At 42.5% G+C, this 27211-nt stretch overlaps 1 protein-coding gene across 1 annotated transcript; it reads left to right on the top strand.

Annotated features, from left to right (window-relative positions):
- The first annotated feature begins 5676 nt into the window (after positions 1 to 5676).
- Positions 5677 to 24475, top strand: LOC149465896 (NACHT, LRR and PYD domains-containing protein 12-like). The gene is made up of 5 exons (XM_089673216.1): positions 5677 to 6608; positions 22300 to 22443; positions 22917 to 23087; positions 23806 to 23976; positions 24252 to 24475. The coding sequence occupies exons 1-5, from the start codon at positions 5692 to 5694 to the stop codon at positions 24433 to 24435; spliced, it is 1587 nt and encodes a 528-aa protein (XP_089529342.1). The 5' UTR covers positions 5677 to 5691; the 3' UTR covers positions 24436 to 24475.
- The last annotated feature ends 2736 nt before the right edge of the window (positions 24476 to 27211 follow it).

Here is a 27211-nt window from a genome sequence, read left to right as displayed (position 1 = left end):
CCATGATGCTCCTCTACCTTGTGTTTGAGGATGCCCTACAGATGCTCAGACATGCTTGGCCAGTCCATCACCTTTACCCTTAGCTTCTTCAGAAAGGCAGTGGTCGTCTTGGAGGTGTGTTTGGGGTCGTTATCATGTTGGAATATTGCCCTGCGGCCCAGTCTCTGAAAGGAGAGGATCATGCTCTGTTTCAGTATGTCACAGTACATGTTGGTTTCATGGTTCCCTCGATGAACTGTAGCTCCCCAATGCCGGCAGCACTCATGCAGCCTCAGACCATGACAGCCCAACCACCAGGGGCGGACTGACCATTTGGAAACTCAGGCACTGCCCAAGGCCCGGGGTCAGTAGGGAGCCCCATGAGGTGCCCCTGGTACCTTTTTCATAGGCTTTTTTGAGTTTGGGCAAGGACGCAGGGGCCCCATGATTCCCTATTGCCCGGGGGCCCCATGAGTTGTCAGTCCGCCCCTGCCCACCACCATGCTTGACTGTAGGCAAGACACACTAGTCTTTGTACTCCTCACATGGTTACCGCCACACACGCTTGACACCATCTGACCCAAATATGTTTATCTTGGTCTCATCAAACTACAGGACATGGTTCCAGTAATCCATGTCCTTAGTCTGCTTGTCTTCAGCAAACTGTTTGCAGGCTTTCTTGTGCATCATCCTTAGAAGAGGCTTCCTTCTGGGACAACAGCAATGCAGACCAATTTGATGCAGTGTGTGGCGTTTGGTCTGAGCATTGACAGGCTGACCCCCCCACTCCTTCAACCTCTGCAGAGTATGGCACAACTGCAAACCTACCAAGACACGGCCGTCCACCTAAACTGACAGGCCGAACAAAAGAGCATTCATCAGAGAGGCAGCCAAGAGGCTCATGGTAACTCTGGAGGAGCTGCAGAGATCCAAAGCTCAGGTGCGAAAATCTGTCCACAGGATAACTATTAATTGTGCACTCCACAAATCTAGCCTTTATGGAAGAGTGGCAAGAAGAAAGCCATTGTTCAAAGAAAGCCATAAGAAGCCCCGTTTGCAGTTTGCGAGAAGCCATGTGGGGGATACAGCAAACATGTGGAAGAAGGTGCTTCTTTTAGACGAGACCAAAATTGAACTTTAACACTGCACATAACCCTGAACACACCACCCCCACTGTGAAACATGGTGGCAGCATCATGTTGTAGGAATGCTTTTTTCAGCAGGGGCAGGGAAGCTGGTCAGAGTTGATGGGAAGATGGATGGAGCCAAATACAGAGCAATCTTAGAAGAAAACCTGTTAGTCTACAAATGACTTGAGAGTGAGGTGGAGGTTCACCTTCCTGCAGGATGACCCTAAACATACAGCCAGAGCTACAATAGAATGGTTTAGATCAAAGCATATTCATGTGTTAGAATGGCCCAGTCAAAGTCCAGATCTAAATTCAATGGAGAATCTGTGGCAAGACTTGACAATTGCTGTTCACAGACGCTCTCCATCCAATCTGACAGAGCTTGAGCTATTTTGCAAAGAAGAATGAGCAAAAATATCCCTCTCTAGATGTGCAAAGCTGGTAGCGACATCCCCAGAAGACTTGCAGCTGTAATTGCAGCGTAAGGTGGTTCTACAAAGTATTGACTCAGGGGGGCTGAATACAAATGCACTCCACACTTTTTTCAGATATTTGTAAAAAAATTTAAATACCATTTATCACTTATTTGTAACATGACATAATGTGGAAAATTTCAAGGGGTATGAATACTTTTTCAAGGCACATTTATATAATGCAGAAGTTATTACCTTTTAAGGATAAGTTCACCTTATCCTTAATGATCCCAATGATCCCAAACATACCGCCCGGGCAATGAAGGAGTGGCTTTGTAAGAAGCATTTCAAGGTCCTGGTGTGGCCTAGCCAGTCTCCAGATCTCAACCCCATAGAAAACCTTTGGAGGGAGTTGAAAGTCCGTGTTGCCCAGCGACAGCCCCAACACATCACTGCTCTAGAGGAGATCTGCATGGAGGAATGGGCCAACATACCAGCAACAGTGTGTGCCAACCTTGTGTATTGAGATGAACTTTTGATATTGACCAAATACTTATTTTCCACCATAATTTGCAAAGAAATTCTTTCCAAATCAGCCAATGTGATTGTCTGGATTTTTTTTCTCATTTTGTCTCTCATAGTTGAGGTCTACCTATGATGCCAATTACAGGCCTCTCTCATCTTTTTAAGTGGGAGAACTTGCACAATTGGTGGCTGACTAAATACTTTTTTGCCCCACTGTATATAAACGGCTGGACTGGAGCAGTGTAGGAGCGGGTTGCCGTACATAAACGGTGCCCATATTTTCAGCCTGTGCACGCTCCCTGGGAACACCGATTGCTGTATGAGACCTCTGTGTGAGGTCCCGATTATGTAATCACTGATTGGCCAATCAGTGATCACATGAATAGTAGTAAGGAAGATGTCACTTCTGACATCATTTCTTACTACGTGTGAAATCTGTGAATGATCACAGAGATCACATTCACAACAGCCTTGTACCATGTGACAAGCTGTGACCAATCAGCAAGAGAGAAGTAAAAGAAATCAGTGTAAAAAAAAAAAAACCTTCATCACCCCCCACAAGTAGTACAGTGTCACTATGGTAACGCTGTACTGCTAGGGTGACAGTGTGTTTGAAAAAAACAAAACAAAAAAAAACCATAAATAATATACAAAAATAAAATAAAAATGTAAAAAAAAAAAAACTTAGAAAAATTATAATTTTTGGTTATAAACTAATCTGGGTTTTTTTTTTTTACTAAAAAGATAGCTGAATACATTTTGGCTAAGATTAATGAAAAAAGATTATTTATTTGCTAAATTTTATAAGAAAAATTTTTTCAAAAGTATTGGACTTATTCATCTATATAGCAAAAAAATAAAAATCCCAGTGGTGAAAAAATACTACCAAAATAAAGTTTTATCTGTCTCAAAAAAAATGCTAAAAAATTCATATGGGTACAGTGTTGCATGACTACGCAATTGTCATTCAAAGTGTGACAACGCTGAAAGCTGAAAATTGGCCTGGGCAGGAAGGGGGTAAAAGTGTCCGGACTTGAAGTGGTTAAACTACCATAGTTAATAATATAGCAACTAATACCAAGTTCTGTGTAAATCAATAATGAATATACGCCCATACTACAGTCTCCTGATTGTAGACTTTGACAATTATACAGTTACCTTTGTTGGAGAGTGTTCTTGACTTGGCTAGATGTTGTTAAGTGGTTTTACTTCACCATGGAAAACATTATGTTGTAGTTCAACACAGTTTTACATGTTTGTCTGGGCCTTTTGGTGTTTCTGAGCCCACTAGTACTTTCCTTTTTTAAAGAATGTACCAAATTGTTGTCTTGGTGACGTCTGTTTTTTTTAACCTAATGATTGAAATTCCACGCTGCAGACCAAGGGAATGAAGGGACTATATATAAAGGACTATCAACTGCAGACCAAGTAGATGAAGGGACTATATATATAAAAAAATGTACGTAATTTCAAAAAACATTCACCCATTTTGGATGTAAATACCCTCAAGCTGACACTCTGCACTCATTTCACATTCATTATACCACTTCAACAACAATATTTTTTGTTAAAAAAGCTAGAATAACATTTCAGCAAAATCCCAATATTTATGGACCCAACGGTAATTATTCAGGGTTAAAGTAACAATAGTAAAGTAAAAATAGTAAAGAAATGCTATTATAATATGGTATCATGGTACCATGCTTACTTTCTAACTTTATCTATCTAAGAAGGAGGTTTGGTACAGGCCAATGTTTGTATTTATTTCGATATGTTTACCTACAGCTCTGCCACTCTTTCAGCTGTTTGCTGAAGTATTAACTATCAGTATAGACCTGTATTTGTGAATTTCGGGATTCCATGTTGGACTGACAGTGGTGGGGTATCTTTTTGACAGAATGGATAAATCTGCAAACCCCCGGGGATCTTATCATATATTCTCTGGAGGATCTAAAGGGATACGATTTCAAGAAAGTTAAGAAGAAATTGTCTGAGTTATTCTACAGAGATAAACTACCCATTCCCAGAGGAAGTCTAGAAAATTTAGACTGTATCACCACAAAGGACCTCCTGATAGACACATATGGAAAAGAGGTAGCTCTTGATGTTATGTGTAAAGTCTTTCAACTTGTTGGTCTACTAGGACCCGCAGATGAACTTCAGGAAAGGAGGACGAAACTTGGTAAGATACTGTCTATACAGATGTTTTCTTCTTCTTCTTCTGCTTGCTGATTACCATAGTAAGGAAGACGTAGAGATCTTGTCAAAGATTGTAATAAAATGGCCTTTATACCTAAACCACTATTTAAAGATCTCTCAAGAATATGTTTACACGTTTTAAAATGTCACTAGAACTTAATTGTTGAATGAGATCTGATCTGAACAGGAAGCTATTTTCTTATACACAATCAAATGTGATACTTAGATTATAAAAACTGTTATATTATAAAACTGTTATGTTATAAAAACTGCACACTTATATTATAAAAATGTTTTTTTCAGTGAACCTCAAGAAGACTGTACTCAACAACAAATTATTCGGTTAGTAGATCTTCTATTCTAGAAGTAAATAGAATTTTCCTGTACTAAGCATCTATCTGGATAATCTGCGTTTATAACCCATATGCCTAGGTTTATAAATGTAATATTGCAACACAGTTTTTCTTTTACCAAAGACTTCATTGAAGAAAAACAGTATGGCACATACATAGAAAGGTTCAAACACCCAACACAGCCTTTCAAATGTGATTTCATGTTCCATCTAAATAATAAAAGACTTTTCTTATTCTAATGCAGAATGGAGGAAAGAATACATGATGTCAATGAAGGAGGATTTTCAGCGGGTTAAAGAATATAATTCTCGTATAGGGGAGGCTGTTCATCTACAAAAAATATACACCAAATTACTACTAGTAAAAAAAACCCAGATCTGGAAGAAAAGATGCATGAAATGTTACATTCAGGCAGAAGACATTTACAGATTATGGAGAAAAGATCTTCGGCTGAATATTTCCCAACCACAATCCAGGATCTGTTTGAACCAGATGAGGAGAATTTCATCCCAAAGATTGTGGTGTTACAGGGGCCAGCTGGAATTGGAAAAACAATGACCTCCAAAATGATAATGCTGGACTGGGCCTCTGGGAATCTCTACCCAGACAAGTTTGAGTTTGTGTTTTATCTCATCTGCAGAGAAATCAGCAAAATCACTGGAAAGATAACTCTTGTGGGACTCTTGTCTAGAACCTGCAAACTGCAGTGTTCAGATTATCTGGTGTCTCTTCTGAAAGATCCTGGAAGTCACAGAAAGCTTCTCTTTATAATTGATGGCTTTGATGAATTAAGATGGACTCTGGAGGAGGAATCAGAGGCTTGTCATGACGTTTTTGAGGAACTTCACAAAGAGATACTTCTACAAAAATTGCTCAGGAAACAGTTTCTCAAACAATCTTCTTTTATTATCACCACAAGGTCACTGGCCTTGGCCAAACTAAATACATTCATTGAGGATTCTCGCTATGTAGAAGTGTTGGGATTTACAGGGAAAGACTGTGAGGAATATTTGTACAATTTCTTTAAAAACAAAAATGATGCAGGCAGAAAAAGCCCTCAGTCTAATAAAAGACAACTAAATTCTGTATACCATGTGTTCTATTCCTATTGCATGCTGGATTATGTGTACTGTAATGAAACCACAAATTAAAAAAAAATTTGACTTAATTCAGTATAAAACAGTAACCTCTGTTTATCTCCTCTACCTGAAGGGTTTAATAAAATACCATGGTAGGAACCAGCCAGTACACACCTGCCTGAAGAAACTGTGTGCCTTGGCCAATGAGGGAGTTCTGAAGCAACAAATCTTGTTTGAGGAAGAGGACCTGGAAAGACATGAACTTTCTCTGTCTGAGATTGAGTCTGTATTTCTGAATGAGAATGTTTTTCACTTGGACACTGACACTCAGACTTACTACAGTTTCATCCACCTAAGTGTACAGGAGTTCTTTGCTGCTCTGTTTTATGCACTTGATGATGGTTCCAGAAATGAGGAAGGCATCTCTGGAGTAAGAGATGACATTTCCCTGCCAGAGATCTGTAAAGGTGACACACTTTCAACATTGTGTGCACAACACCCACATTTAACATTAGTTGTGCAATTTCTGTTTGGCCTCTTTAATGAAAAGGAGATAAAAACATTCTCAAAGAGCACAGGTATCAATATTTCAATCCCAGCCAGGACTGCAATGGAAGAATGGCTTATGAATCCGATACATAAACCATCAATTGACTCCACTTATGCCATTTTCTGTCTATATGAGACTCAGGATGAGGTTTTCATAAAGAGAGTCATGTCTCAGCTTTTACATTTAGAGGTGAAACCGATCTGGATGTGTCAATCCTGGTGGGGCCAGAATTGTTCTAAGCAGCTGTCCTACTGCTTGAAGGCTTGCAAAAGTTTTCAGGCTCTCCTTTTCACATGGATCGCAATTGATGCAAAGGATCTGGAAATATTATCTTCATTGTTACACAGGTGTCTCTTGCTTTGGTGGGTGACTATGATCATTATACTTTGAATTATTTGAGCTTTCAACAGTATTGCTATCAATAATTAGACCATCATGATTTTGAAAGGAAGTTTATTTCTTACAGGTGCTTACATAGGACCATCAATGTACATATATATTGTATATTCACATCAGTCCCTAACCCTCAAGGAGCTTAAAGTCTAAGGTCCCTAACTCATATTCATACACATACTAGGGCCAATTTAGACAGGAGCTAGTTAACCTAACAGCATGTCTTTGGAGTGTGAGAGGAAACCTATGCCGGCACAGGGAGAACATGCAAACTCCAGGCAGGTAGTGCCATGGTTGAGATTAAAACCAATGAGTCTAGCGCTGCTAGGTGGAAATGCTAACCACTTAGCCATTGTGCTGCTGATATCCAGCTTACCAACAGCTATATACAAAAAGTTACTAGTTAATTTATATGCAATAAAGTCCCAAAAAACATGAATCCCAGAAGTGCTTCTTTTCTCTGGATGTTTAGAAGTAATACGCCCGTTCCTAACCTCGGAAACCACTAAGCAACTTATTCACTCCCTTGTTATATCTCGCCTTGACTATTGCAACTCCCTCCTCATTGGCCTTCAGTCTATCATGAATGCTGCTGCCAGACTTATCCACCTTACTAACCGTTCTGTATCTGCCACCCCTCTCTGCCAATCCCTCCACTGGCTTCCCATTGCCCAATGGATAAAATTCAAAACATTAACAATCACCTATAAAGCCGTTTATAACTCTGCCCCAAAATTACATCAATGATCTTGTCTCTAAATATCACCCAAACTGTGCTCTCTGCTCCTCGCAAGACCTCCTGCTCTCTAGCTCCCTTGTCTCCTCCTCCCATGCTCGTCTCCAGAGCTTCCCCCATTCTCTGGAAATGCTCTACCCCAATTTATCAGACTATTGCCTACTCTGCACACTTTTAGGCAATCTCTGAAAACCTATCTCTTCAGGGAAGCCTATCCTGCCCTCAGCTAATAATGGAATCTTCTACTCTTCCAACCAGTCCATCCCCCACAGTTACTACCTTTTGTACCACTAGCCCCTCCCTCCTAGATTGCAAGCTCCAAGGAGCAGGGCCCTCCTTTCCCTCTTATATTGAACTGTATTGTTGCTGTATTGTCTCCCATTATATTGTAAAGCGCTGAGCAAACTGTTGGCGCTATAGAAATCCTGTATAATAATATTATCATAAAGTAATGAGCACCAGTCATTTTAGTGGAATTTCAAAGAGAAAATGATTGTTTACGCAGGATAATATGAGAAAGAGAATGCAGTGTGAATCAGGATTACACTGGTTCTCAAACATCAGGCTAGGTCTCAATCTCTTTCATATCTTTCCTTAAAGTGATACTAAACATACACCCTGGTATTCAAACAAACTGGCACAGAGAGATTTTGTGAAAGTGTCTCTCATGCATAATAAATTGGTAAAGAATGTGCCAAAATCCATGTACCTGTCTAGAACATGTACATGAATTTGGCTCATGCGGCACCACTTTTAGAATTAATTTGAGACACTTTTGCAAAACCTGTCAGCCAGTTTTTCTCTGCACGCCAAAAGAGAGTTGGTCTTAATTAGTTTCACTTTTGAATTTGGCAGTGCAACACAATGCAGAAATGGCACATTCAGTGAGACACAACGTAAAAGAGGTGCATTTTAGAACTACCTGAATTTGATGCAGGAGTTGCAAATGCTTCATGAATGTGGCACAATATATGAAAGCATAAGTTCACCTTTTAGACAAAAATAATAAATGCACATTTTTTTGCAGGTAAAAAAATGTGCATTTATTATTTTTGTCCAAAGGAGCCTGCAAAGCATTGCACCAGGGATCAGTAGATCGCTGATGCCGTACAGGTCTCCTGCAGATCTGTCAGAATATCTGCTTGCCATAGGGGATGTATGGTCAAGCAGATATTCTGACAGGAAGCTTCAATGAACTACCACGGCACTGTGGAGTTAATTGAAAACTACAAGCTGACAACCGCTAAGGCTACAGGGACTTGTAGGCACTCATTCACAGAACTTTGTGAATGAGTGGCGCGGCCGTGTGGGCGGAGCCCTGCACGGGCACGCTGTTTTCAAATCTGACAGATAGTACAGGGAGACTTCTCCTTTTACTATCTGTCAGAGTGAGGGGGTGCGCCGGGCACGGCTGTGGCTATGGAAACATGTTACATGTTCCAAAGGTGAATTTATCCTTTAACAAGAAAGATTAATGCCAGAAAAGTGGCGCAGCAGCTTTATTGAATACCCCCCACAATGTTTAATTGACATTATCCCTTCTTTTTATGTATAAAGATTATTCCATTGTATTTAATTTAATATAAAAAAGCATCTGAGTACTTTATTTATTCATTGCTGTTCATCATTCAAGTGATGCTTCCCAGGTCTTTCCAGTCCTCAGTTTCTAGTACTCTGCTAATACATGCTTTATAGCAGCAGAGTACGTCTGGACTTTTAGTCTGTGTCTGCATGGTGCTGGTTGGTGCTTTGCCAGTCACATGACATATAAAAAGTCTTTAAAAATAAAAAATCTAAATAAATAGATAAAGTGACTCAAGGTCTTTTACCTTCATGCATTCTATGTATGAAGGTGAAAAAACCTTCTGTGTGCAGAAGTGCCCCTTGCCCCTTTAATACTTACCTGAGCCCCATCGCGATCCTTCGATGAGCACAACAGCCTCGGCTGTCCCAGGTCTCTGCCTCCTCATTAGCTGAGACAGCAAGCAGGAGCCATTGGCCCTCACTGCTGTGAATCACAGCCAGTCAGCCAATGTGGAGAGAGAGGGGGCAGGGTCAAGCCATGGCTCTGTGTGTGAATGGACACACGGAGTAGTGGGTGCCCCCATAGCAAGCTGCTTGCTGTGGGGGCACCTGACAGACAGGAGAGCTTGCAGGAGACCCGAGAAGAGGAGGATCCAAGCTGCTCTGTGCAAGACCACTGCACACAGTTGGTAAGTATAGACATATTTGTTATTTTAAAAAAAATAAATGAAACTTTAGTATCGCTTTAATAGCAACACTGTGCTTAATCCCTTGGCGCTGGCACCTCCCAGCCCTTTAAGGGGTTTTTGACACTGGGAGACGTGGCAGGGTTTAGGATCATGTGACTGCCGTGATTGGTTGTCACATGATTGAAAAGGTCCCAATCGCTACTGGCAATTGGGACCTTTCCATGAGGTGCTGGTAAATGTGGCGGAAGCGTGCAGGGCGCGCTTTCAAAACGTGTGTTTACTTTGGGTACACAAATATGAATCCTCTTGATGTCAAGTCCTAGCTGCCGAGAGGCTGCATATTTGCATACCGTCGGCGCCAATAGGTTAAAGCTTACTGCCAATTTATATTTCAAAGGAAATGTTTAATATTTTTTTTAATTACATGGTATTGGTGGAGTTTAAGTTGGCTGACAATAGCTTTCACTTTGCTCACACTTTAAAAATATCTGAAAAAAGATTCTACCAATCACAGACTGTCATGCCCCTTCAGGCTGTGCCTATGCTCTATAGGAGTAACAGGGAGCTGAAGCCTCCATCAGTCAACATCTAATATCCCACCCCCATAGTGTTTTTAGCACATTTTGCTAGCTGGAAGCTAAAAAGAGTGGGAAATTTGAGTGGAGAGTGAAAAACAGTTTTGCTTTTGACCGCTGGTGATTGCTGGTGCTTGTAGTTTTATTTTCTTCTTTGGGGTCTTGCTAGTAGCTTTTACTTTTTTTAAATCACCTTTTCTGTCACTTTTTAAATAGCATTTTTTTCTCCTTTCTTTCCTTCAGTCTGCTAATTTAGGGGAGGGGTTAATTGGTCACAGGTGCTACAGGTACTACAGTTGTGCTCAAAGGTTTGCATACCTTGGCAGAAATTGTGAAATTTTGGCATTGATATTGAAAACATGACTGATCATGCCAAAAAATGCTCTTTTATTGAAGGATGGATGCTCATATAAAGCCATTTATTATCAAATAGTTGTTTGGCTCCTTTTTAAATCATAATGATAACAGAAATCACCCAAATGGCCCTGATCAAAAGTTTACATACCCTGGAATGTTTGGCCTTGGTACAGACACACAAGGTGACACACACGGGTTAAAATGCCTATTAGAGGTTAATGTCCCACATCTGTGGCTTTTTAAATTGCAATTAGTGTCAGTGTATAAAAAGTCAATGAGTTTGTTAGCTTTTACGTGGAAGCACTGACTAGGCTAGATACTGAGCCATGGGGATCAGAAAAGAACTGTCAAGTCCTGCCTAACAAGGTAATGGAACTTTATAAAGATGGAAAAGGACATAAAAAGATGTCCAAAGCCTTGAATATGCCAATGAGTACTGTTTAATCACTTAAGAAGAAGTAGAAAGTTCGGGAATCTCTTGATACCAAACCAAGTACAGGTAGACCAAGAAAGTTTGCAGCCACAACTGACAGAAGAATTGTTCGGGATACAAAGGGAAACCCATAGGTAACCACAAGAAAAATACAGGCTGCTCTGGAAAAAGCTGGAGTGGTTGTTTTCAAGGAGTACAATATGGTGATACTTGAACAAAAATGAGCTGTTTGGTCGAGGTGCCAGAACAAAGCTTTTACTGCACCAATGCCACAAAAAAGCCCAGTTACAATATGCCTGACAACACCTTGACATGCCTAACCGGGCCTTTTTGTGTCATTGATGCAGTAAAGGCTTCTTTCTGGCACCTCGACCATGCAGTTCATTTTTGTTCAACTGTCATCATATTGTGCTCCTTCAAAACAACCACACTGTCTTTTTCCAGAGCAGCCTATATTTTTCTTGTGGTTACCTATCAGTTTCCCCTTGTATCCCAAACAATTCTTCTGTCAGTTGTGGTTGTAATCTTTCTTGGTCTACCTGTACTTGGTTTGGTATCAAGAGATCCCCGAACTTTCCATTTCTTAATAGGTGATTTAACAGTACTGATTTGCATATTCAAGGCTTTGGACTTCTTTTTATGTCCTTTTCCATCTTTATAAAGTTCCATTACTTTGTTACGCAGGATGTTTGACAGTTCTTTTCTGATCCCCATGGATCAGTATCTAGCCTAGTCAGTGCTTCCACGTAAGAGCTAACAATCTCATTTACTACTTACACACTGATACTAATTGCAATTTAAAAAGCCACAGATGTGGGACATTAACCTCTAATTGGCATTTTAACCTGTGTGTGTCACCTTGTGTGTCTGTACCAAGGCCAAACATTCCAGGGTATGTAAACTTTTGATCATAGCCATTTGGGTGATTTCTGTTATCATTATGATTTAAAAAGGAGCCAAACAACTACTTGATAATAAATGGCTTCATATGATCATCATTCTTCAATAAAAGAGAATTTTTTGGCATGATCAGTCATATTTTCAATATCAATGCCAAAATTTCACAATTTCTGCCAGGGTATGCAAACTTTTGAGCACAACTGTAGGTAGTTTTTGTAAGACAATTCAAATATCTTTATCGTATAGTATAAGACACAGGACTTGTATTCCTTCACCATGGGTTATATGCCCCTACCTTCAGGTAATTTGACCCTGGCAAAAACGTTTGCTAGGGCTACCCCCAGGAGCACAGCCATATAACCCTGCCTACTCTGTGAGGCTCCAGTTTTTTTGCTAACATTAGTAACCTGTTCACATCTGAAGAAGTATTATCCTTTCTTAACTGTATCCCAACCACGCTATAGCCGAAAGATGGCTACAGCACGGTTATTCAGTTCTGGGAGGGCGTCCATGGATATCCTCCCAGAGCGAGCCCCCAGCGGCGCACAGTCAGCGCTACAGACACAGCTGATCATGTGATAAGGTAAAAGGCCAATCATGGCGGATCACAATGTAAATACAGTTGCCGGTTATCAGCTGCACTTTCCTCACACTGTCACAGCGTGAGAAAAGTACTGCCGATAACCGGCAAATGTGACGGGAGAGCTGAATTAATAGTCAGGGCACTGATTATCCATGCCACCCAGCAGTGCCAAGCAGTGTCACCCATCAGTGTCGTCCATCAGTGCACAGCAGTGTTGCCCAGCAGTGCCGCCCATCAGTGCCCCACAGCGTCACCCATCATGACATGAAGAGGGTAGCAGCATATAATCCATGGTCGGTTGAAAACAAGTCCTGTGTCTTCTACTGTACCCCCAAGATAAGGAATTTACATTCAGAGTCGGAATTCCTATTTTCGTGAACATCTTTTAAATATACAGTTAGGTCCATATATATTTGGACATAAGCACAATTTTAGATTGTTTCAGGTATTTAAGCAAAACATATTCAAGCTATAGTTGTACAATGGATATGAGCTGAGAGTGCACACTCTCAGGTTTAATTTGAGGGTATGTATATCCAAATTGGAGGAAGAGTTTACGAATTACAGCTCTTAAGAGTAGCCATCCCTCCTTTTTCAAGGGACCAAAAGTAATTGGACAATTGAATCAAAAGCTGTTTCATGGCCAGGTGTGGGCTACTCATTCATTATTTCTTCATCAATTAAGTAGGTAAAAGGTCTGGAGTTGATTATAAGTGTGGTATTTGCATTTGGAATCTATTGCTGTAAACCTTCAGCATGCGTTCAAAGGAGCTGTACATGCAAGTGAAACAGGCCATTGTAAGGCTTCAAAAATGAAACAAATCCATCAGAGAGATAGCAGCAACATCAGGAGTGAGTGGTCAAATTGCAGAGGAGCTTGGCCAGCACAGAACGTAATTAGTCAAACTTGATAGCAAGTTCAGAATAACACTTCAAGTTAAAGCTGAATTCCAGGTATGTTCCTAATTACATACTTACATGGGTGCAGCTGGGCCAATGTAAGAATGCATATTTCATACCTAAAGGGGCTGATGGGTGTCTTGGAAATTCGCTTTAACGAATTTCTCCTTACCGTGAGTACTCGCAGTTGGATGTGCAGAAATCCCCCATAAAGCTGTGCGAATCTCGCTTACCACGACTGCAGCCAAACTACACGATTCCTGCCCATCCAAATACTTTGGTTCTGTTGAATTTGTGGGTGATGGAGCTCCGTTACCCTAGAATGATCACACGACACTCTAAGGCTGGTTGCAATCCACATAAGGGCTGATTTTAGACCCAGCTCTCTGTTTTATTAAAAATACACACATGCCCCCCACATGAATAAAGTCAATCCCTCCCACCAAACAATACAATGGGGATTGCCTATACAGAGGATATACATTCCAATTGGAGCATAGCCTTTGCTATTATCTATCACTGGTCCTCCCCCATGAACCTTCTGAGGTCAGCAGACTTCCTCCCCTTCCCCCCTATGAGCCATCTGAGGTCATATTTCCTGTCCTACTAGCTTCTATTGGTATGTAAAATTCTCTGCACAAGCACTCCCTAAAAATATCAGTCTGTACCTGGATGGGCCCGATACGATCTTTATTAAAAAACATCCATCCAAGATACAGTTTCAAGTTGGTAATGGGTTGTAAGATATGCATAAGCCTACACGTGGAGTTCACACCGCTTGCGCATTGCGTTATGAAGCCCACGTGGTACCATGCTGCTGATATGTGGATACAGGCCCACGGTCTACTGACAGCAGCATTCGCATGGAATGCCGTGGTGGTATACACGCCGGTCTATAAGCGCAGATCTGCCATCTCATCCATTACCAAGCCGAGTACTGTAATACATACATTGTACATGCGCATGGCCCAATTGCAGCCTTCAGAGCTTTAATTAAGCCACACGAGAGACATATGAATAACACGAATACATGACACATTTAAAGTTCGACCAACAATACAAAATTTCCATGACATTCCCTCCTGTTTTATCATATTCTCCTCGTGTCCCTTCTTGATCTTCTTCAGCTTGATGGGTGTAGTCTCAAACTTCAAAGAGTTCCTGTAGTTGTCCCTGAGAATAAAGCTCCACGGGGTACCTGAAACAACAAGACCCGACGCAGACTCGACGCAAACAGGCTTGATTGAAGCGATGATCCTCAAGAGCGTTGGAACCTTCACTACAGGAAGGCTCTTGCAAAAACCACAAACAGACTTGTGGTATGAATAAAGCTTGTGATCCCACGGTGGTCTGGGGAGATCCAGCAACAGATTCTCAAATTGCCCCTGCAGACGGGGCCACACAAGGCTGGTCTCGACCCAGACAGTTTTCCAAATCGCAGACACAAACCATGATGAGGCTTGAAGCTTGCTTGAAGGTCTTGGAGAATGTGGTCTTCAGAGAGATAAATTAGAGGGAAGCCAGGACGTAATCTGTAGAGAAGGTGGATGGTTGGTGAGGTCTTCCTCCGATCGGTGGTTGGAGTGGGATCCCAGGAGCGGGCATGGAGATGTGGTCGTCTGCCCGAGCTTGGTTTACACGGTCGATGAGGCAACAGGAACATCTCACCGCGGCATATAAAAGGCAGATGAAAAAGAGAAGCATCAGGATATACACTCCCACTTCCTTCAACCAAGATCCGATGGAGAACAGGAAATCTCCCAATCCTCCCAAACCCTTGAACGGATTCCAACCCTCACTAGCTATAGCTCTAGCTTTTCCCTGTAGTTCACTAACTTTGTCCATATGGGCCTGGACCTTGTCATCGGTGTCTTCTATCCAAGTACAACAATCCTCTCCGATGAACTCACAGAACCCCCCTTTGGCGGCTAAAAGATAATCGAGGGCCATCTTCTCCTGAAGCACTAAAATTCCCATCTGTCGTTGTTCTTGGGCAATTTCTCTGACAGCCTCTACGGTCTCGTTAAACATACTATCCACGATGACAGAAAAATTGTTCAGGCGCTTCATAAGTTCTATTCCCCATCCTGTCCATGAGGGGAACCAAGCCCATGCCTGGTCGCCCTCAGAGAACAGTTCCCTGCGAACTCTCCCTGCCATCCTTACCTTCTTGTGGACCATCAACTCTTCATGGTCCATCACTACATAGGATGCGGGGACTAGCTTTATGAGGGCACACGAACCTTTCGCGTTCTGGGGAAATGTTCTATAGGCTGCCGAACCACACAGAAAATAGTATGGACCTGTCAGAGCAGAACAGGAGGAGTTCCTCGTTCGGCCTCTGGTACTGAGCAACAGTTGCACAGACTGGGGGATTGCTCCCTCAGTCTGCACATCACATCCGTCCTTCCAACACACGTGGTCTGGTCGGTCAGTGTGGTTACTCAGAAAGGAAGTCTGGTTAGTCAGATTGACAGTTATACCTCCCTCGCAGGTGGTAATCCCAACAAACTTGTTACCTGTGCCAAAGCTGATGTTAAAGCACACCTGAGGGCTGCCTAGCTGTCCAGTTACCCATAATGGACTGGTGAGGGCCCTACAGGAGCTAGAGCTAATATTGGTGCTGAAACTGATGTTACCTGCTAAAAATGTGTCATTAAGTTCTACCGATAAATGTCTACGTGGGGGCTGACCAGGGGTCCCTTGCTTTTTCATGCCGACGCGGATGTCATATAGGGCATGAACAGCGGCCATTGCGGACATGTGATGACTGGGTGGGGGCTTAGAGCATACCCAACAGTTGGTTTTGTTGGCGGTTCTGGCTAAACGTAGGTGCATTTTAAATAAAAGGTTGGGGTATCTGCCATCTTTTCCTCCGTTCACACACATGTAAGACATACAAACAAAAAGAAAAAGGAAAATGACACCCCTCATTCTCTGGTGTAGCTGAGAAGCTTCTTGCAGTGGCTTGCGTGCACCCAGTTGTCTCGTCCCTCGAGCTTGAGTGAGGTAGGTGTCGTCAGCTGGACTTGGTATGGTCCGGTGAACCGTGGCTCGAGTCCGGTTCTTTGATGTTTCTTTAGGACGACCCAATCACCTGGCTCAATAGAAAGAACACCTGTTATTGTATTTGGATCGGGGAGCGATTCGCGAACCCGATGGTGTATCTTCTGCAGCTCCCGTTGCAGAGATTGCACATAACCTGTAAGCTGTGAATGCAAAGACAACAACTGTTGAGGAAAGTACAACCCTGTTTTGGGAGGTCCCCCAAACAACACCTCGTAGGGTGACAGCCCATGTGGTTGCCGAGGGGCATTCCGGATGGAATAGAGGGCAATGGGGAGACACTCAGGCCAAGGTTTTTGGGTATCGGAAGACGTTCAACCTTACCGCTACTCTCGGGGTGATACGGGGTGTGTCGCCGCTGACTCCAGTTCCACCAAAGAAATGCAGTCGTGTCCTTTGGAAGAGAGATTAGTAGTGGACAAAGAAGACATGTTAGCAGAAGAGGTGTTAGTATTGTTAGTCGTGTTGCAAAATTCAGCACTGTCATTGCTGTCCTCCCCCCCCTTCTCATCTTCCGACACAGGAAGAAGAGAAGCTGGGTTAAGAATAGTGCATCGTTTGATAGTGAGGTTAGTAGGGGTTAGGAGGGTTTTCCCCTGAGAGGGGTACCTTGCCTTGGATGTCCTGTTTTCGCAGGACCGTTCTTGCTGCACCGGTGTCAGTGAGGCAAGGGAGGGGATATTTTAATTCCTCTAGAAAAAGATGGATCTGGGCCGACACCGATTTGTCAACTTCCTATGAGAATTCATAGGAGTTACTTACCATGGTGGTCATAGGGGCGGAGGACTCATCAGGAATGAACTGCCACCGACCTTTAGGTAATTGGGGACAGCTCCTCCTCATGTGCCCCGTTTGGTGGCACTGGAAGCACCTGGGTGGGGGCCTATCCTTCCTGTGACCCAGATCCCTTGGTTTTTCGTGTGGGGTCTGGGACATAAGAACTTTGGCCTTGTCTTGTTTTCTTCTATCCATTTCCCTCTCTATTGCCGCAAGAGTGGAAAGGATAGCAGGGATAGACATCTCATTATATTCGGGTCGGGCCAGAACCAGCCTTTCCCGAATTTTAGTATTGATGCCTTCCAAAAATTTGGCCCGCAACAGAATGTGCGTCGCGGTCACCTTTACCCCTTCAGTTGGAGCATCAGGTCCAACTTCCAGATCTGCATCCAGTGCTGTCTGCTTGAGACGGCGCCAGAAGCAGGCGCTTTCCTCATTAGGACCCTGGGTGAGCTTCATCATGTCCGTAGTAGAGGTAGCACCATACATTTCTGGAAGCTTTGCCTTTAGCTGTGTACAGAACTCTTTGCCCCCTGAAGTCATCTCCTCATGCGTGGTTATAGAGCACCCTGCAATCACTGTACTGGCCACTTCCATGCCCACCTTTGCCCGTAGGATCTGTGCACAATCTGACCCGCTCATACCATAGCTGAACTGGTTTTGTCCAAACATTCGAGCAAATCCTCTCGGATTGACTCGATAGTCCGGGAGCTCAGCCAGAATAGTGCGGATCTCTGCCGGGGTGAAGGGGACATGCCAAACTACCCGTTCCCCTAAAGTCCGTTCCCCCCGTGCATTGGGAGGACCTTCAAATTGCTGCACCCTGACTGGATAGGCCTCGGTCCGGGAAGAGTGCAAGGGCTGACCCAGCATCATCGGTGGGCTTAGATTAACCACCTCGCTTACTGCACCTTCAGGTTTGAGGTCCCTCAAATCAGGGTATAGCTGGGGGGCTGGGGTCTGATCAGTGGTTCGTAGCGCTTTGATGCAATCCGCCCTGTTTTTTAACCGGGTGTCTATTCCCCTTGATTCACAGATAGTCTGCAAATCGGTTGTTGAGTAGGCTTCATAGTTGGAAACAGAAGGAGCTGGGGTGAAGCAGGGAGAAGGGAGAGGTAGAGGCAGAGGCTGAGGCATAGAGACAGAAGACACAGAAGGTATGTCAAGAGTGACGTCACTAACAGAAGAGACAGGTGCAGTTATACTTATCTCAGCCACTGTTGGTTGTTGGGGGACCCCAGCAGACCCTGATCCTGCCTGCCTTAGTAGAGTCAGCCCTGAAAGAGCTTCTTCCACCTCTGACACTGGATCCTCCTGTTTTATTCCCTCTGGAGGCCAGGTATACATCACCTGGTTCTTCCGGACAGACACCAGTTTATGTATGCCCTGCCTCCCTAATTGGATTGACCTGTGAAGCCATAGCTGTGCGATCTCTAGTTCTGACGCCTGCATCTGTGGTTCAAATTCAGAGATGAATTTTTCCCACCTCCATGCGTCAAATGTACCTTCCCGGGGAATTTCCCATCTGGTACCCTTCGACCATTTATTCCACCTTTTGAGGGGTTCTGTAGACTTCCCCCCCAAACTCACCTTCATCAGTTGTGCAGCTGTCCTTACCCTGAAGAGGGCTGCTTCCCCCTCTCTCTTCATGGACTGACTACTGCCCATCGTGACTAGTCACTGGTATATATCCCGCGTCCGGGTACCTGTTTACCCCCTGGAGCACTCGGTGGGATCCTACCGAGAGGCCTGATTCCACCACTTTCCCAGCACAGCGTAATTTATGTGATACTTATCGATCACCCGAAGCGCATCAAGTGGCGGTCAGACTGAGAGCACACCTCCCACTCCCACAGCGCAATTTGTGTGATCCTGACCACCCGAAGTGTTTGTGGTAACCAGGATTTCCCTGGACCGCCCACTCACACAGCGTAATTTATGTGGTTCTCATCACCCACTGTGTTTGGCAGGCCACACCGCACAATGATGAAAGTGGCTTTTCTCTCCCTGCACACAGTAGCTAACACAAGTCAAAACAAAAAGAGGGGTTCTTGGATGTTACTTAGGGGTCACTGGTTGGGCAGAAACCTGCTAACTGACCTTTAGGAAATTTGTGTAAAGAAAAAAAACTTTCCTAATACACACAGAAAAACCCTTTTTCAACCTGAAAAACTGTTAAAAAGGACAAAGTGGATCCTTATGAAAAACACGGGACGTTTCACAGTAAAACAATTACACAGAGGTGAACCGAAAAACTGCGCCAAAAGTAACCTTGTTGCTGACGCAAAAATCACTCCTATCAGCACCGCTAAACGATCCACATTATACACGCAATCTTTACTGCAACCACCTAGAACCGTTTACACAAAAAGTCTGCTGGACGTGAAACACGCGACACAGCAGCTTAAAACAAACCCGCTTTACAATAAGGAACTACTTTTAACAGGAAAAACACAAGAAAAACATAATCACTATACAAGAAATCTATGTGCAAAAACCCAGACTTCACCGCGCTCACTAAATGTGGAACACGTGAAGGGAAAACTCGCTTAACACACTTTAAATTGGCTGGCAATACGCAAATTTAAAGCTAAAAGCAAACAACTTAAACTGTAAAAAATTTGGATTAAAAACACAATATGGGTCAAATGCATATAGGAAACTTCATGCACATTGCATAGAGATTACTGCACATTTGGTAGCCAACAAAATGGCCACCAAACAAAAGGAGTCCATGTGGTTTAGTCAAGAAAATGACCCCCCACAGAGGAGCACATGGCAGATACTAGAATGACCCCCCACAGAGGAGCACATGGCAGATACTAGAATGACCCCCCACAGAGGAGCACACGGCAGACTCTAGCCTCAAAATTGCCTCTTACATAAAACAGACTTTTAGACAGAACATACACTGGACAATTACACAACAATATGAAGCACACATACAACACAATTTGGGCACAATCACAGAACGGACATAAAACACCAACATATCACACTAACATGCACATGTAACAGAAAGGACCCCCTGCTGCATGCTTGCTGGGAGCAGTAGTTCCACAAAACATTGTACAGATCACATACACACAGATCTTACAACAGTTAACAATTAACCTAAGCCTTTCAGCACTGTAATAATTACCTCACGTGGAGGGGGGTAGAGCAATCACCACAGTACCTACAGCCCACAAATACTTACCTAACACTATGCAACAACTTTTACCCGCTAAAACATATACCCGTTTAATTTTTGGTTGGAAGATTTTTAAACTTGACCAAATCCAGCCAACCAAACCCACCCCCCCTGCTGCTCTCAGCAGAGACAAACCCTCGTCTTTTCACCCACAAATCAAGAGTTTAGGACAAAAAACGAGGTCCTTGTTAAGCGGTATTTCTTGTTAGCTAACAGAGAGCGAAATCAGCCACACGAACACGCAAAAAGCGATCCTCTTAATGGCAGAGAGACCTGAAATGTGCCGGCATACTTTTTGCTAGTTCATGATGGCCATTCCCCCCTCGTTCTAGGTTAGCTACGCAAGAATACGCGTTAGTATCCACCAGGCTCGCCAAACTGTCTTGGAAATTCGCTTTAACGAATTTCTCCTTACCGTGAGTACTCGCAGTTGGATGTGCAGAAATCCCCCATAAAGCTGTGCGAATCTCGCTTACCACGACTGCAGCCAAACTACACGATTCCTGCCCATCCAAATACTTTGGTTCTGTTGAATTTGTGGGTGATGGAGCTCCGTTACCCTAGAATGATCACACGACACTCTAAGGCTGGTTGCAATCCACATAAGGGCTGATTTTAGACCCAGCTCTCTGTTTTATTAAAAATACACACATGCCCCCCACATGAATAAAGTCAATCCCTCCCACCAAACAATACAATGGGGATTGCCTATACAGAGGATATACATTCCAATTGGAGCATAGCCTTTGCTATTATCTATCACTGGTCCTCCCCCATGAACCTTCTGAGGTCAGCAGACTTCCTCCCCTTCCCCCCTATGAGCCATCTGAGGTCATATTTCCTGTCCTACTAGCTTCTATTGGTATGTAAAATTCTCTGCACAAGCACTCCCTAAAAATATCAGTCTGTACCTGGATGGGCCCGATACGATCTTTATTAAAAAACATCCATCCAAGATACAGTTTCAAGTTGGTAATGGGTTGTAAGATATGCATAAGCCTACACGTGGAGTTCACACCGCTTGCGCATTGCGTTATGAAGCCCACGTGGTACCATGCTGCTGATATGTGGATACAGGCCCACGGTCTACTGACAGCAGCATTCGCATGGAATGCCGTGGTGGTATACACGCCGGTCTATAAGCGCAGATCTGCCATCTCATCCATTACCAAGCCGAGTACTGTAATACATACATTGTACATGCGCATGGCCCAATTGCAGCCTTCAGAGCTTTAATTAAGCCACACGAGAGACATATGAATAACACGAATACATGACACATTTAAAGTTCGACCAACAATACAAAATTTCCATGACATGGGGAAGCTGACAATCACTACAGTAGCAAGAATAGTGCAGTGATTTTGAGTGATAGCTGCAATCGTCTGGGTCCTTGGACATTGACCACAGGGAGTTGCTCATTCGGCACCCCACCATTTACAAAACAACTTGTATTTTTTCAATGAAAATAAGGCATTGTCTAATTGGACAAGGTGGAGAAGAGAGGTGGTGGAGTCATGATGTCCGTCTCATCCAATCAGAGAATACCTTGTAAAATAAAAGGGATTCTGTTAATGGTGGCGGTGCCAGGTGTGCAACCTTCTGTGGTCAGTATGCGGTGGGGGGGCCACTCAGCACAGAATCCAGAGGAAGATGATCACTGCAGTAGCGGTAACTACTACAGTGATTGTCAGCTTCCCCAGAAGTCCTTCAGATATGAGATATGTATACTTACATTGGTCCAAGCTGGACTAATGTAAGCATGCAAGTAAGATCATACCTGGAGTTCAGCTAAAAAAAACTCCTGCAGCTAAGCATTTAAAATTTGCTTTTTGTGCTTTTATCTGCAATTTTGATGTTATTTATGGCTAAAATGTCATCTATTTGTCTGATGGGAAGTATTCTCATGATTGTTTAATCAACTGTTTCATAATTTTTCTTTTAGTTTTGACTATTGTTGGTTCTCCAAAGTGCACAGCAAAGACTTTCTACGAAAAGGAGAAAAGGTCACCTTTACAGAGGAAGATGAAAATGATTCTCCAAATCTTTCTTGGCTGACTAATCCACAGAGTAAAATACAAGAATTAAGGTAGAATTAAAAGAAATTGCCATTTTCTAGCAATGTTGCTTGGCACTCTGTATCTCCTCATAGCTAAAGCTGTCCTTCATCCTCACTGCTTTCTATTTCGTTTTCTTTTTCAGTCTTATAATGGATCTTGGTTAGTTAGCCTGGTTGGCTTGTGTCCTCTATCTGACCATAGACAGTCCAAAATGGTTGGAGGTGTAGACACCATCTAGCCACTCTCTTGTATCTGCTCAGGCAAATGCCACTAAATACAGTGGTATTGGGTGATCTTTATTATTAATGATGCTATAGGCAAAGGCTTTATAGTTATCTAATCCCTATTTCCCCTGACAGACCTTCAACCGACCATTTCTGATGGTGTACTGTAGATGTAAGATCATTGCCTGGGCAAAGCTAAGGTGCCGGAATCAGGAAACTGTCATTCAATGTCTATAGACACCTGCAAAACCTCACAATGCCTTTTCTTCTTTCTATAGGTTTTACAAATGTTCTCTCACGCAATCATCCTGCACTCACATCTGCTCCTTTTTGAGAACAAATAACCATCTTACCAGCCTGAATCTGGGATACAATAGACTACAGGACTCTGGAGTAAAGCTTCTAAGTGAAGTACTCAGACATCCAGGCTGTACCCTACAGAAATTGAGGTAAAAATTATACTATACTGCAGGGGTAGGCAACCTGCGGCTCTCTAGCTGTTGTGGAACTACATTTCCCATGAGGCATTGCAAAGATTACAAAACTGACAGTTATAGCTATGACTTGCAGAGGCATGATGGAACTTGTAGTCCTGCGGCTCTCAGGTTGCCTACCCCTGCTATACTGAATACCATTTAATAGTCTGCAGGACTCTGGAATAAATTACATGATAAATGGAGGCATCATATTGAATTCTATGTGCCGTCACACCGCCATGCAACAGCAATGTGTGATGCAGTGTAGAAAAATGCAGCATATATGGAATTTTCCGCAATGAACATGAACACAGGTAAAATGCACATAAATGCAACACAATTGAAAGTAAAGTAACATCATGACACAAAAAAACAGTGAACAGAAATGCATGAAAAAATGAACATCAACTGATGTCAACACACATAAAATGCAAATTAGCTTTTATGCACTTTATGATGTGAACAGACCCTTACACTATAAACTACTGTGTATAATAATCTGCAGGGCTCTTCTAAATCTTTCAGTTGAGGGACTCACAAAATAGGTTGCAGGACTGTACAATAAAAATTACGTATATCAGACTCTGACATAAGGCCTGATATGCCAAAAAACATTATTTGTATAATACATTAAAAATGTTTTTGTAATAAACCTTAAGTATAGTTTTGTGTGTTTATGTTGCCCCTGCAGCCTTCGTGGTTGTCATTTGACTCCTTTGTGTTGTGATGACTTGCGCTCTGTTCTTAGCACAAACCGATCTCTCATCAAACTGTATTTATCCTTTAACAATCTAGAAAACTCCAGAGTGAAACTTCTATGTGATGGACTCAGAGATCCAGACTGTACCCTGCAGGAGTTTATGTGAGATTTTTCCTATAATCAAAATAATTTACAATTTGATCAGCACACGAGAGACTGTATGTAAACATGTAGAGTAGATATGAAAACCAGTTTATCAGTGCTTTGTGTCTATACTTTCCAAATAAGTTTTCCCATTACAATAAAAACTTCTCAATGTCTATAATGATAATATTGATAATATGTCCTGTTGTAAATTTGCCACTTAATGTGTTTTTTCTAGAACTCAGTAAACACTTGAGCTGGGAAACTTCATATTGTGTGTTTCCTGTTCCCAGGTTTGATGATTGTAAAGCAACACTATTATGCTGTGATGATCTCTGCTCTGTTATCTCTGCAAACCAAACTCTGACTAGACTGGAAACAAGACTGGATATGGATGTGCACATCACAGACTCAGAAGTGGATTTTTGGTGTGAGGCCCTTCGACAGCTTAGCTGTACTGTTCAGCAGGGAATGTAAGATCTGGTATTTGAAGGGTAACACATCTTCTTATACAAATTACAGAATTAAGGGCCTGTTTCACAAGGAAAGTGTGTAACAATTCTGAGGTGGCAAATCATTTTAAAAAGAAATACTTCTTTTTGTTAACATTTGCCATTGCGCTAAGCAGCACTATGAAAATCTCCTGCTTGCAACACTTTCCTTATATTTTAAGGTGTTTTCTCATCCACACATTGTTCCCAGCAGTTCTCAATGTCCCTAAATACACTTCGCAGCACACAATGTTCATAACATGACCATGAATAAATGCAAATGTACATTATGGCTAAAGATTTGTGGAAACCCAACCATCACACCTAAATGAACCTGTTAGGCACCCTATTCCAAAACCATGGGCATTAATGTGGAGTATGTGCCTTTTGTGGCTGTAACAGCCTCCACTCTTTTGGGAATGTTTCTTTTGGAATATGGGCGCATTTAGCCAAAAGGGTATTTGTGGGTTGGATACCGAAGTTAAACAAGAAGACCTGACTCAAAATCAGTGCTCAAGTTATCCCAGTGGCGCTCAGTAAGGTTGGGGTCATAAATGTGTACAAGCCTCTCAATTTCATCCACATGAAATTAGTCTATTTATAGGTTTGTGACCAGTCATGCTGAAACAGAAAAGGGCCTTCTCTAAAATGTTTCCATAATGGTGAAACTGTCCAAAATGTTTCTATTTGCTGATATATTACCATCATCCTTCAAAAACCACCTGAACTCACTAATATATATTTCTCTACACATTCTACACAGTATAGTTTTGGTTCACGTTTGACTACAAAGTATTCAAATTATTAAATCTCAGATAAGGCCCCTTTCAGATGGGGCAGACCCATCAGTGGATCCGTTTGCTCAGCGGGAGATCTCTCAGCTGATTCCCGCTGAGCAAGCGGATTACAAGTCTTTCTTCGCTCCGCTGCCACAGAGCAGACACAAGCACAGCCTGCTTTTTCCTATGGGGAGGTCGGGTGGAAATGGACCACCTGTCCATTTCCTCCGACTGTCGTCTGGTCTGCCTGAGGATGGGGAACGGATCCCCACTCCATCTGTTTTTGGCGTACAGGATCAGATTGGTTTGCCGGTGGGTGTCAATGGACACTTATTCATAGAGGTCTATGAATGGTCCAATCGGGACTGCCTGAAAAACTGACAGGCAGACCCGATCGGACCATCAGTGTGAAAGGGGCCTTAGGGGTGTTAAGCAGTGTATGAGGACAGTGGATCACATCTGTGCATTTGCTGTTTTATGAAGAGCTGAGATCATACCATCCAGTTACCATAAAGCTATGTTAGATTCAGATCTGGTCTCAGCCTAGGAGGCAAATGAAGAAAATTCTATACAGTTGCTATAGCTTTGTACTTTAGTCAGTCATTAATCAGAAGGTTTCCAGCAAGGCAGATTTACCATTGGCTTGTATAACCAGAACCTTTAGTTGTAAAAAACAAGGAAATGTGATCAACACTTATCTAGGTCACTAACCTTTCAGCACCACTGTCCATCAAAGAATGACACTCCCAGATTTAACATGATAGCTTTTTTTTTACTTTTTTTAAAAGATTCTTTGGGACCTGGATTGATATCAAATACAGATCACCAAACCAAAATGAATTTGTGGCTCTATCTACAGTTTAAAGGTAATCCTGTGTATGCTGCCTGTTCTTAATACAAAGTGCATGTCCATATTAAAGTGAACCAGTACTTTGCGCATTCTAGGTAAAGGAACAAGTTCTCTTTATAGGAGGAACTATGAGCAGTCTTTATCACCCAAGTGGCTAATCAACAAGCTTGAGCCCCTTCTTGTCACAGTATTTAACAGGAGATGGGGAGGGGTGAATTTTAACAGGTTGAAACTTACACAGGAACCTCTCAGGCACTCTGGTGGAAGAGGAAACCAGAAATGGTATGAAGAGGATGCATATGGTCCCTACTGTAACGTTAATCTGTTACTTTACCTAGAATGATTAAAAGGAAGATTTATTTAAAGTAGAACTATGTTTGGTAATTGCACTCTCAGCTTCATCCAGCGCTGAGATTTTCCAGCTTGCATGATAACAATCTAAACGCCAGAAGACTGAAAGTAATACTAACTGGGACAGTTTAACTCTGCAGTTAACAATTTAAATAAATGTTAGCTCCCACATGTTTTAGTGGAAGCATGCACTGCTCACAGTATCTGCTGTTAAAATTCTGACCTCAACAGTAAACAAAAATACTTATCAAATTTCACCTGGTGTTTGATGCCATGCAGAGTTCAATTTCCTTACAGAGGAAGTCTATTCTGATGTATCAGAGTCACTGGCTCTCAGAAATGTGATCCTCCTAGTATCCTTAGCTGTTTGTGATGTCAAACAAGAGCTCCAGAAAGACAAATGCAGACATTTTTTCTTGTCCCTGGAGAGGGCATGTGCAGACATAACAAAACCAAAGGGTGTAATCGTTGTGCTGAAGTAGTATCAAAGAATTTTATTTAGCTGGACAGACACAACCCTAAAGTAGAACTAAAGGCACAATGTTTTCTTTCAATTTGCATAGCGTAAGGGAGGGTTATAACTCTTTTTTTTTTTTTTTTTTTACATCTGTATCCTGTTGAGAAGAATTTCCTTAATTTTCTGTCCCATAGCCAAAAACAGGAAATGAGAGGAAATCGATCCAATGGAGTTAATCGCAAGGTATCACCAGGGCCACCAGAACGAGTGTCCCCACTGGAATTATGGATTATGTATGGCTGAGGTAGTTAAAAAACTCATGGGG

This window comes from Staurois parvus, unplaced genomic scaffold (assembly GCF_062004578.1).
Source record: "Staurois parvus isolate SC_StPar_1 unplaced genomic scaffold, SC_StPar_1.0 ptg000136l, whole genome shotgun sequence".
Lineage (NCBI taxonomy): Eukaryota > Metazoa > Chordata > Amphibia > Anura > Ranidae > Staurois > Staurois parvus.
The sequence above is the reverse complement of the archived record's forward strand: the minus strand, read 5'-3'. Positions and strand labels throughout refer to the sequence as shown.